At 37.6% G+C, this 13,143-nt stretch overlaps 1 protein-coding gene across 1 annotated transcript in view; it reads left to right on the top strand.

Annotated features, from left to right (window-relative positions):
* The window catches only part of IFT56 (intraflagellar transport 56), a 47,856-nt gene extending 34,713 nt beyond the window's left edge, over positions 1-13,143 (top strand). The window contains exons 14-19 of the mRNA XM_058805254.1: positions 3,316-3,399; positions 5,505-5,574; positions 7,965-8,071; positions 10,241-10,374; positions 11,750-11,884; positions 11,969-13,143. Coding sequence (XP_058661237.1) covers positions 3,316-3,399; positions 5,505-5,574; positions 7,965-8,071; positions 10,241-10,374; positions 11,750-11,861 — 507 coding nt within the window. The 3' untranslated portion in view covers positions 11,862-11,884; positions 11,969-13,143. The remainder of the gene's footprint in view (positions 1-3,315; positions 3,400-5,504; positions 5,575-7,964; positions 8,072-10,240; positions 10,375-11,749; positions 11,885-11,968) is intronic.

Below are 13,143 nucleotides of genomic sequence, written 5' to 3'. Positions count from 1 at the left end.
AACCCCAGAGAAGCCATGTATTCACATGTATCAGGGTGGTGCCGTTGGTTATCTCGACAGATGCAATTGACAGGGCGATAATCATTCTCAGATGGGCCCGGCAACCCCGGGAAGCTGACGATTATCACCCTGGAAGCTTCTATTCCTACGTTAAAGCGTTGATGTTTATCTTAACATGCGTCCAGGAACTAGACGTAATAAGACAACTGCTACCGGCCAGGATGGTCAAAAGATATAGTTTGGATTGTACAATATTTTATACATTAATAGCATGAATTATCTCTACCATATACTACAGTAGGAAGAGGAATGAGAATCTTAAAAGAAATTATTAAAATAATTGGGAGATACACAAGATGAGCATAACTACAATGTTATAAAGAGTATGAGATCTAAAGAAAATCATGTGGTTGTAATGGAGCCCAAAAGCAGCTGGTGAGGGGAAAATGGTGTAGTATTTTTAAACTTCCAAAGGAGACTTTTGAAGAAATCCCAGTGGCTTTAGCTACTGGAATAGCTCCATTGTAGTGGAATGAAGAGATACACCACCACCACCACTCCAAACTGGAGTATGTGTGTAATTGAAGAAAAGGAAATTAACAGTAAGAATTGCTTTGCCTTACTTGAGCCATCTAAAAGTTCGATTTCTAGTTAGAACCAGTCATCTGGTCTCAGTTTATTGCCAATGGGTATAGATGGTAATTTCCAGAGAATTAATTCTGTGTATTTCCTACATTTATAATGCAATTAACTACTCCACAGATAAGTTCAGCTCTTTCCATTTCCTTGAAAAGGTTCTTAAACAACTAGTTCTAAACCGAAAAGGTCAAAGTTAAATGTGATTACAAACCACCTCCAAGGTATATGGGACAAAAATTTACTGCCTACTACAACTTTTCCTTCTTGTTCCTTTTGAAGTAATTGATCATTTTCATAATTTTGCAGCCAAGACTAGACATGCTTACATTTACTTAAGTAATTTCTCTTCTTTATAGGTCACAGGAATACAAAAATTATTATTTCTGTACCATGTTATAGGCAAGGTGTACATGGATTTACTTTTGTGTTTCATTCACAGGAATAAACTTCAGTTGAATCTCTGCAGCTCTTAAAATAGAGCTGCCGTCTCTGAAGATTATTTGCTTGGTATTCTGTCAAGAAATACCACTTTCATCCATGATCAATTAACACTGCTTTAGGCATAAGAAGGCCTCAGAGGACATAAATGTATTGTCAGCTGCCCCAAGGGTGACATTATAACACTGTCAGGGATTAACTGAATAAAAAACAACCTGATTCAGGCTCTGCTGAGTTGTGGCCACAATGGGAATTCTTCATTTTTAAGCTGGGTATCTGAGTATGTTATTGAAGTGGATGTCACTCAGAGGACAGTGGGTTTTATGAAAACATTGAAAATCTCTAAAAAGACCATAAAAGAGTAAAGTCCAGTACATACAATATGGTTAAAAATTTAAAAAAATTTTAAAAATTAGCTGCTGTGAATGTATTACCAGCAGCACTTGTTAATTTCTTCTGGTTTTGCAGTAGGTCTGGTCTCTAACACTTGTATGGCCAGGACAGAATGACACGTTTTTTGAGTTTGGTTGTTGACAAAGGTTCTTCTCCATTTTAATTAAAAAATACAGTGGGGTCTACTTGAACAGAGGAAAGCATTCATGCAGTAAAAGTAGCATCTGGCTCACCAGCTTTGCTTAACCTGGGACTTGTGCTGATTCACATGAAACTACTGTTGGGAAAGAATGCAGTAAAGTGTTGTAATCCTCATATGGTGAAACTCATAGTTAGTTCACCATAATGGCACTGAAATATTTTCACAAACTGAGCTTAAGGTTCACCCCAATTGGTTCATCGTCATGCCATCACACAGCTTGCTGTGTTTGCTGGCTTGTGCATACTACTGTAGACTGTTTGGGTGAAACCTGGACATCTGGCAAATAGTGGCAATCCCTCACCTTTCCTTTCAAGGCACTAGCTTGATGTGTGTGGGTGAACTAAATCAGTACCCTTTGTAGACTGCCTGTGACAGTGAAAGGAAGATATTCCTCTGTATCCCTACATCACGAAACAAGATACTACTCGGAAAGGGATTTGTGCCTTGCTTCATTTACCTTTTCTACAGTTCCAACTATGCTTTTTACTTCCTTCTCACTCTGAAGAGGGGAAAAAACCAAAATTTGGATCTTCCTACAGAAGTTCCATTTCCTTTATAAATATTGTAGAAGGAAAAACATTTCTTTTCTCTACACCTTGCTGTTATGCACACAGAGATGCTTCCATGCAGTAACCATATTGGATAAACCACCTATTTCTCCATGCTCTCTCATAAGCACTGCACTGCTGCTGGGCAGGGATTCTCAATCCCATTCATGCTTGCATCTGGTATTGTGTTCTATCTTACCTCTACCAGCTCTACTGGTCCAGCAGTGTGGGACAGTGCTGAATGTAGAACATGGCTGACTTTTGGTCATCTGAGTTATACTTCAGACTGACTGCGACCAGGCCAACCCCAAATACCAGCCTAACCTGTACCTTGAGTTACATTTCCTGCTTTGACCCATGAAGCTTTTCAGAGAAGATACAGCTAGTTGAATATGATGTGCACTAAACCAAATGTTTCATATCTAGTGTTATGGGAGGGAAAAACTCTGTGTTGCACTTGAACTAGAGAGAAGGGTATCTTTAAGTAAGGCTTGCTTAAAGAAGTGCTAATACCTGGTGTGCTGCCTGGTACAGCCCAGTACTGTGGCTTCACCTCCAACATGAGATCCATTTTGTCAGATTAGCATCCATCACATAACCAGATGCACAGGATCTCTTGATAAACCTTGACAAGTCTTGGAAGAACAAACTGTTTTGTTTGTCTTAAATTGCCTTTAAGACTTAAGGGAGTCACCTGCCTGTTTACCTACCCTAGTGGTGAATAAGTGCTTGGGAAATGAAAGAGGCCATGGCAGTGCAGCATGTCTTCACATGCCCCAGGTGAAAATTATACCCACAAAAGCTGCCACTGCAATTTTAAGCTTGGAACATTTTCCAGATCTCTCATAGTTAATATTGTGGAATGTGTCAGCAGATTTTGTAGTCATGACTGTAGGATGGAAAAGCTAGTCCATAATTTCTCTGCCCACTGTTTAAAAATACCGTATGTTCCTAATGTGGGATTTTCTTTTCCTTCCCATTGTCTTCCTTATATGGTCTTACTGAGGCTGGGGGGGGGTGTATTTTTAATGTTGTTTTATCATGAGAGGAGGTGGTTTTTGTTGTATTTATTTGGGGTTTGTCCATGTTTTTCAGAGTTACTTCTACAACAATGACACTTTTAACTTCAACTATGCCCAAGCCAAAGCTGCAATGGGCAATTTTAGTGAAGCTGAAGAGGTATGTATTTATTTTCTTTGAAAAAAAAGCAATGGAAACATTTCCCCCATATTCCCCTCTTTCCTTCCTTTTCTTCACCCAGATCTTCATGCTGGTTGAAAATAAGCAGGTTCTGTGGAACATCTTTTTCCCCTTCTCAGGGGAACTGAAACTCAGTGAGCACTATTCAGAAAAGATTATCTTGCTAATCTTGTAATGTGAGGTATACAGGGAGTCATGCTGCTTGTGGTGCATCACACGAGTGCTTGCAGCTACCTCTAATTGATCAAAGAATGGCCTCTTAATCAGATTTTCTACGCTTTGTCTGGGATCCCAGGCACTCTTTCTATTCAGACTGAGTAGGGCATGCTAAGTAAAAGACACTGAATAGTTAAGAGCTTCTAGGTGTCACTAGAAATTTGTGTTGTTTTTTTTTTTTTTTTTTAAATCTTCCTCTGGGATATGTGGGAGGAAAAGAGGAAGTGCTCAGTATCTTATTCAGCAGCATTCATATGCAGCTGGAAGAGATTAACTTCTACACCCAGTACTTTTTTATGTCTGTGTGCAGCAGAAACTTAATTACAACTAAAATATGCAAAAGTAAATACTATTATGAAGGTGGAAGCAACATTTTCCACAAGACCAGAAAAGAAGACAAGCCACAAAAAAAATCCCTTAGCACATAGTCTAAAGTGAATCCTATAGGTTTAGTTGGTTTGGGGTTTATGTTTTGTTTTGTTTTTCCAGTCTTTCTAACTTTTTGACTATCCAGCTTTGTCAATAATAGAGCCCCCCTGGCTTTACAACTTGTGTCTCCCCTCCATACCTACCTTCCCATCCAGCACCCTCACCCCTTCATTTCTGTGACCCAAAATTGCATCTCTCTTTAAGAAAAGCATCCAAGACTGTAAGGAAGATGAATATCTATTTGAATTCAACAAGCTTTCAATTCACTTAGCATCATGAAAATCTTTCAAAACTATGCTAGCAGGCTATGCTCATTCCTCTAACTCCATAAAAATGATAATGCTCTAAGTAAGTTTTAGCAGCAACGAGGCAACAAAGAAACACAAAGTTGTAAACTCCTGTTAATCTACATTTTTCCTCTTATGTTTTTTAGAACCTGTTCTATAGAAACTTGTGTTATATAGGTGATGCATTTAAATACCAGAATTATATAATTACATTGATTCATCTGGTCTCATGTCTGATCTTGGGTCGTGACGACAGTTCCATATAAAGCTCAGCTTTCCTCAGTGTCTCATAAACTTGTAAATCATCTACATATAGCACTTACAGTGATAATGCTGCTTTCTTTTCATTTCTTCCCTATTACTCCTTCTCCTCCCCCTCTAAATTAGGGGATCAGGAATGTTTAAGCAATACAAATGTCAGTAATTTGTATAACCCACTGTTCCAGTACATGCATCTATTCCTATAAAGGTATTTTGATTTTTGTCAGTAGCATCCAGTATAGTTACAAATATACTTGAGAGAGGCATAAATAGGGTTTTTTTCCTTTGAACAAAGCCAGAGTACATTTTAAAATGTATAACTTCCCCCACACATCCCTTTTTATCCAGAATGTAACAAACCTGTATTTGTTCAGTAAGGTACAAAAGATGAATGCTTTGCCTGAGAATCTTACTGAAACTGAAATGGTTAGAAATGGCTTATTGCAGACCTGGAGTGATCTGACATGTATGGAAGGAAAGTCTCATCTACATATGAAACTTGTAGTATTTCAAGAAGATGCTAATACAATTGCTTGCATTGCTTTCTAAACAAACACATTCCAAATAGCTTTTCCCACAGGCCCAGTGTTCTTTTGTGCTGTTTGTGTTGCATGGCCGCCCACTGGCGCTTGTTCAGGGCAGGCCGCACCCTCTGCACAGCTTGGTGTTCTGAAGCTGCACAAGTCCCCTGACAAACGGCACTGTGTGAATCCTCCACCTACTCCACACAGAGGGATGCCCCCTGCACTGCAATTGCATACCCAAACTCTTCTCATGACCAGTTGTTTGTGTGACTTAAATCTTATCTGTGTGTTGAAATGAGGAAGGTTTGCCTTCTGTTTGTTTAAAAGTACATGCGTGTATAATCTTTCCTTTTCCTTCTTCCTGCAGGTGTTCCTTTTGATCCAGAGTGAGAAGATAAAAAGTGATTTTGTTTACCTTAGCTGGCTGGCTCGCTGCTGTGAGTCACTTTACTTTCAGCATTGCAGAATACAGATCCTCCTCTATTGCGTCAGTCCTGGCAATCCACTCTCCTAATTGAATTTAATGTTGTAGGAGGACTCAGGACTATGAAAGTGAAAAGCTGATTGCACTAGTTATAGTGTGGGTGGTTATTGCACCTTTCATACCTCTGGCTTTTATAAGCAATTACTGCTTCAGTGCAATGCTGTTATAGTACTGTCAATGCAGCTTTGTCCTGACCAGTGACCCTTTTTCTTCTCAATTGTCTACTCAATTGCATGAGTGAAGACTTTCTGTCTTAAAAGACTGAGTTGCAACTCTGAAATGTTCAGAGTAAAACACAAAATAGAAGCATTCATACTGGGTCAGGCTCAAGAGTCTGTCTGCCTTCAAGGTTAGCCACTGTCAGATGTCTAGGGAAGAGAAGAATCAGGCAAGCATACAGGGTATTTTTCTTCCTACCATGTTACTCTACATGTTGTCCAAACTCCTGTGCCTGAGGGATATCCTTATAATCTCCAGCATGTGTTTTTCTTCCAAAAACTCTTAGAAGAGTTCTTTCCTTGAATTTCATTGAATCTAGGAAATGTTTGCTGTGTTTAATATTCTATAACAAATCTTATTTACCAGTTTTTAAAACACTGCAGAGTACACCTCAGAGACAACTGCTGTGCCACATACAAAATAATGTAGAAGTGGGCTTTTCTGAGGATTCAAGTCTGAGACTCCCTGACCTAATTTGTTTTCCTTCCAGTGCCTCAATAGAAAAATATTTTCTTATCAAACCACTTTTAGCAGTTATACGTGGAATGTAAATATGTATGTTTTGGGATGTTATGCCATATTGCAGATGTAGTAAACATCTCCTAAAATGATCTTTCCAGACAGACACATCACACATAGGGATGCCTATCTATGACTCTGTTTTAGGATGTGCCAGTTTATTTCCTTTTTAATTTAGCTGCAGTACCAGATTGTGTTTGAGTGCTTTATATATGAATGTTTTATTTTAATTTTTTATGAGAATGATGAATATAGTTATCTTTTTGTGTCAAGTATGTAAATTACTAACAGATCACATTATAATACATTAATGTCAGAGTATAATTAGGGATTGAGTAGTAAACAATTCAATGCTGAAATATTTCCAAGGGGCAAAGTACAAGAGGTGCATCCTTTTGCATGACAGAATGTAATATTTGTTTAGTATGATAGTACTATTTATACCAAATTCTTCTTGAAGGGAAGGTCAAAAACCATTGGATTAGCACAGAACTGCATTGCTTTAGGTAGATTGGTGTTGGAAATTGAGAACTGGCTGTTTACCACTGTATATGGTATTTGGAGCTGATGAGAGATAAATCCAATTTGATGTCTTGCTGCCTCCTAAATGAGAAGAATCTATAAATTCTGTGATTTGGTGTTATATGTTTATTGTTGATTACCACCCATTCTACCTGCAATATAAGTATAGACACAGTGGACACAGAACAAGCTAAACAGTCCCTCTTTTGAAAAAACACAACAGTGATCCTTATGTGAATAGCCAGGTACTCTCAGAGCAGCTGTTAAGGCTTGAAAAATAAAGGAAAACTTACTTTTATTTTCTTTTCTCCCAGTGCTTGAATGAACCTGGAATTATGAATACCAACCATAGATTCAAGAGAATGGCTTCTTATCACCAAGAAATAGAACCTTTGTGTTTAAACACTCTAGTAGAATTTCTACTCATCGAGATAGAAGATTCAGATTCCTTTATTTCTAACTGTGATGTTTAAAGTTAAAGACCAATGAAAAATTCTAGTCATATACACAAATTTAAAACCAGCGTGGGATCTCAGGAATTTAGAAATATTTTTTTTAGTAATGACAAGTTTTGTTATGCTTGGAGGGGCTTCAACCTCTGCCTTCTCCTTTTGATTTGTTATGAATCATGGGAATTGAAGGTTTAGACTGACATGAGCACCAAGTGTTAAAGACCTCATTTTGGTGCCAATTAACATTTTTTTGTGTGTAAGGACACATAATTCTAAATCTTACCATATAAATGGATTGCCATTTGTCCTGCATAAAAAACTTCTCTGATGCTTTCCATTCTACTCCTTAATCACATCTGAAATCATGAGAGTTTTCTTGTTGCGTATCTGTGAAATATAAATTAAGATGTAAACACTATAATTATTCCTTTTGACGCTGCTATGCTCTGCTGAATTGGCTGTTATCACTAGTAAATCAGAAGATAAGGACGAGTTCCCCTTCCCAGCCTCATGCTCATGGCTGAGACATTTACATTAAACAAAGAAATACAGGAATATCTGTTCCACCTGCCACTGAATATTGTGCATAGCATATTCTTTTCACAATTCCAGCTTTTTCTTGTTATTGCAGATATTATGAATAAGAAACCACAGCTAGCCTGGAAACTCTATCTGAAGATGGAAACATCAGGGGACTCCTTTAACCTATTGCAGCTCATTGCAAATGATTGTTACAAAGTGAGTTTTCTCTTTAGAGCTTGGTGTATAACATGTTAATTCAGTGATTGTAGCAACAGTCATTTTTTGATAGTTTTTATCATTGTCATCACTAGTGAATTTTCTGTTGTAATGGCAGGATGTCTAATAATGTGAATGAGTTGGCAAGGATTAGTCAGTATTTTAACCTACAGGCCTTCTTGGTAGAGAACCCATTGATTAAACTCTTGGTAAATTACTGCATGTTTGAGCTATCAATAATGATAACACTTGCTTCTCCTACTAGGGATTCATTATGGGGAGAAAAGACAAAAAACTTTGAAGGAAAAAAGTCTAGCATAGATTCAGCAAAATGCCTCATGCTTCATGCTGCTTTTTTTTTTTTTTCAGGACAATATTGTGTTTTCCTTACAGTTTGTAATGGGAGATACTCTTTGGGATCTCAAAAGCAATATTCTAAAACTGAAAGAATTATCCCTTGTATTTCTTTCAACTACTCAGTTACCATCTCACCCTAAAAGTCTAGTTGCTCAAGCAAGTGACTATGTCTCTGTTGTTTCCCATAACTGCAATTCAAAAGCAGGTTGAAAATCAGACCTCATGTAAAATCTCTCTCTAGATCATTTAAAGTCTCACTTAAATCAGTTGATTGCTTTGTCTAAATTCTTTTCAAAACCTTCTTGTCCTGAAGAGAAGTATCTCCATATTTTGGATTTCTCTAGAGCTCTTAAAAGCTGCATATATAGAGCTAAATTTTTCAGCCTAATTATATGTCTACATATGGCCCTAAATGACTGCTCCAAAATTGTTACTTTAGTAATATAATTTGTCTTTCTACACTAGCAGCCATTGTACCTCTTGAACTAAATAGCAAGGTCCATGTTGTTTGATTTTATGTGGCATTTTTCAGTTGTTTCTGAAACATTACATTATATTGGAGATCCACAGACAGCACCAGAGATGTGACTTAAGAAGGCAGTTGCATTAGGCTTTGCTCAATGGAAAACAGAATGAACATGAATGGAACAAGGTCAGCAGTGTCCTGAGAGGTGGTGTAGCTGGATGCCTCATTGCTGTGCTGATAGAAATTGGTCAGTGAGGAAGTTGGCACACAGTATTTCATGCTAATTTCTTGATGCTTTTTATGTCCATCTTGTCCATATGGGGAACAGCACATGACTTGGGGTGAAGCATTTCCTAGATTTATGTTAGATAGAAGGAGAACATTAAACCTGTACCTGCTTAGTGGAACTAGATCAGATACTAATTTGGATAGATCAGTACTCTAATTTTTATTTTTCTTTTGACGCATCTGATAGTGTTCATACTCACTATCTTAACTTCCCATACATTGAAGTGTTTGCCAGTCACCAGTGGTTAAAATCAACATTTATGTGAAGAAAGGAGAATTATTACTCATCCTGTAGTACCAGTGTTTCTCTGACTAAGGTTTCCAAATGTAGCTCCCACAGCCTGCACTTTTTCCTCTGTAGGCTTCCATCTACCAAAGGACAGGAGGTTGTGCTCAGTCTGTCTTCTGTGATCTCTCATGGGAAAATGCTAGTCACAAACAACATTGCCCTTCAGGCTTGCTCAAGTGGAGAGCACTCATACAGCCCACATGAGATATGCTATGCTGAATTCAAAAGCCACAGTTAATCTGGTCACTCCTTTTACATAGACTGTTGCCAAGCAACTTGCTCCAGGTTCCCAATTACAAGTAGAGAACCTAAGGCAGAAAAAAGATAGGGTACACATAGGGATTTTCCTATGCTAAGGAAAATTAGGGATTATAGAGTCACGGAATCTTCTTTTGTACTGTATTATAACAGTGAAGAAAAAAGATTAATTTAAACACAGAAGATAAACAAATATGTGGCCATGTCCACATGAGGAAATATGGTTTCATTTTCAAATGTCTGGACTAGTTGGAGGTAGATATTCTGTCAAGGGTTTTGGTATAGTTGGTACAACACTAGATAAGGGCACCTCAAAAAAAGATGTTGTAATACCACCTCTTTCCCATTTCTTTAACTGCAGTGTCCCTGTTCTGTGTCACTTGCTGCCTGCAGAAAAACTGGAAAATGCACTTTGCTTCTACAGCTTACTGCTGATTTCAGAAAACTGGCTTCTGTGTTTTTAATCCCCTTCTGAAAGGTGGTCAGGAATAATGTTTCACTTTCTGTGCAGATGCGTCAGTTTTACTATTCAGCCAAAGCCTTTGATATTCTGGAGAGACTGGATAATAATCCTGAATACTGGGAAGGCAAGAGAGGTGCTTGTGTGGGTATATTTCAAATGATCTTAGCTGGACGAGAAGCAAAGTGAGTATTCTGTGTTGTATCTGAATTTATATTGCTCTTTTCCTGTTTTCAGCTAGCTGTAAACCAGAATTATAATCTCAGCTTTAGGACTACATATCACCTTCCAATCTTTTATTGAGCTTTCGGAGAATAGACATTCCATCCAGAGGCTCCATATGCAGTCTTCAGCTGGAAGTCTATCTTCCACACCAACAGTTATAGAATATATGGTAGAGAATAATTTATGAGCAAGTGCTGTGGACTATAAAATACCAAAACACTTTAGTCATCATCACTCGGAAAAGGTAGGTTATAAGTGTAGTAGTATGTTCATGAACTGGGGGAAAACAACATCATTTCATCTTGATGGTATAAGAATGGAAAACTATCACATGACATTTTAAAATGCATAGAACAGAACTAAGGAAACATTTACTCAGCACTATAGGAGGGACATGATTTCTCTAAAAAAAGAGTAGATGAGACTGTGCTTTCATTAAAATTTACCTTCTGAAGACACTGACTGTGTCACACAAATATACTTACTTGATGAAAGGTTAAAGGAAATCATCTGTGTTACTGATAATTTTGTTTTTGGCCCATTTCACTGGATGGGGGAATGAGAGAGAGTAGTGAAGCTGTATTTAAGAACTGCTCCCTTGTGAATATTCTGCTGTGATGCCAGATGTCCATTGTCTTTGGCCAAAGTTGCTGTTTCCTATATGACTGGTAGGTGTGTATCTTGGCTTCTACACCTTCCTTCTTTTCACTTCTCTGCTGGAATAATCTCATTAACTACTATACCTTTCAAGTGTCCTTTTAACAATCACTGCAGCAGATGCAGTAAAATACACATAACTTGCCTGTTTTTCAAAGTATGCAATTCTTATTGTAAACTAACTGGCAAGCTGCAGCAGGATTTATATAGGTATAATAGTAATAGGTTTATCCTATTAGGAATGTTGATTTCCATGTTATTTGTGTTTATGTGTATTGTGTTATGTGTAAAGTGCTTTGGCAGCATTAAGCTAGATGTTGCCATACTAAAGACTAGCAAATAACATTAAAGATTTTTTTTTTTTAAGTTTGGTTTGTTCTGGAGAACAATTTTGCAAGAGTGAGGGCATGTATACAAATACACACATATGCAGACACTAAACTAATTACATTTTGATGATTTTATTTTTTAACTTATAATTTCTTTGCAATTGTATGCAAGACTTTTTTGTTGATAGCTTTTTTTGTCTCTGGGATCGCATCTATTGTGCATTTTAACCTATTCCAGCGCTGCAGATGAATAGACTTCTCTATGTTTTGTGAAATAGTTTGATATGAGCAATTTATTGTATCAGTTGGGTCTAACCCTCACTTAAATCTTTGCTTTTCACCCTTGTAGAGAGACTTTGCGGGAAGTTCTGCACCTTCTGAAGAGCACTGGTAATTCTCAAGTAGAGTACATTGTTCGCGTCATGAAAAAGTGGGCCAAGGAGAACCGAGTCCCTGTTTGAGTCAGTGTCACAAAATGAACCAGGTCAGTTGCTACTGTATGTCTGGCTGGAAGAAAAGGGTCTTGGTTTCTCCTGTGCATTCTGGGTATCTATCTCCTTCCTTGCAGGACTCTAGGCATTCAAGCAGGTTGACCCACCTGAGGAAGAATGTCCTGCAGTGAGATTCAAAACATAAAGCAACTTTATTGGCGTTTTTCCTGTTGTACCACTCTATTCCTCAGAGATCTTTTTAATACTAGTTCCAACTGTCTACAAAATCAAGGTGCTCCTCAAATATTCCTCCACAAAAGTTACTGACTTGCAAGGTGGGGTTTTTCCCCAGCAAGCCTTTTGGCTTCTGGAGAAGAACAATTTGTTACATGACTCAGACAAACCTACTTCAGCAAGTGATGGAGTGAGGCAAATAGAGATAGCGACAGTGATACCGTTAGGCACTGCTAGGGTATCAGATAATACAAAAGGCTTAACATAAAATCATATGATCATAAAATGGCTTGGGTTGGAAGGAACATTAAAGATCACCTAGTTCCAACCTGCCATGGGCAGGTACAGCTTTCAGACAGTTTTTTTTTACTCAGAGCTGCTCAGGTTCCTCAATGCTTTATCCAACCTGGCCTTGAACAGTTCAAGGGGTGAGCCATCTACAACTGCTCTGGGTAACTTGTTCCAGTGCCTCACCACCCTCATAGTAAAGAATTTCTTCCTGATACCTATGCTAAACATAATCTCTGTTTGAAACCATTCCCTCTTATCCTGTCATTACATGCCCTTGTGAAAGGTTTTTCTTCTTTAGGACTTTTATAGATTACCTATCTGAGTATTCTGAGGAGTATCCTTTTCTGGATGAATTTCAATTACCAATACCTTAATTTGGGGTTTTTTTGTCTGTAAGGATTGTTTTCTCTCTTATCATCTTTTTCAGAGCATGGAGACTTATTTGACTGATGGTATTGTTCAATCTCACTTTGAAATTTAACACTCAGAACATTCCTTCATGTTAATATAGTTCACATGAGAACTTTAGCAATCTGATGGATAAAACGATCTTTTGAATTATTTTGTTCAGCATTTACCACTGTCATGAGCAATATATTCATTACACTTATGGATTTATTATACTGTCCTGTTTTTTTAAGGAGAACAGTTCAGGGAATACATAATTCTAAGAGAAGGCAACCGTTGTAACATAAAAATGTCTTATACATTTGATAGTAAAAAACATTTGTATATTATTTGTAAAAGAAAACTTTACATTTTATAAATTTGTAAAATACTTACGTAT

The sequence above is a fragment of the Ammospiza caudacuta genome, chromosome 5 (genome assembly GCF_027887145.1).
Source record: "Ammospiza caudacuta isolate bAmmCau1 chromosome 5, bAmmCau1.pri, whole genome shotgun sequence".
In the NCBI taxonomy this organism is placed as follows: domain Eukaryota; kingdom Metazoa; phylum Chordata; class Aves; order Passeriformes; family Passerellidae; genus Ammospiza; species Ammospiza caudacuta.
This window is presented reverse-complemented; position numbering and strand designations above follow the sequence as displayed.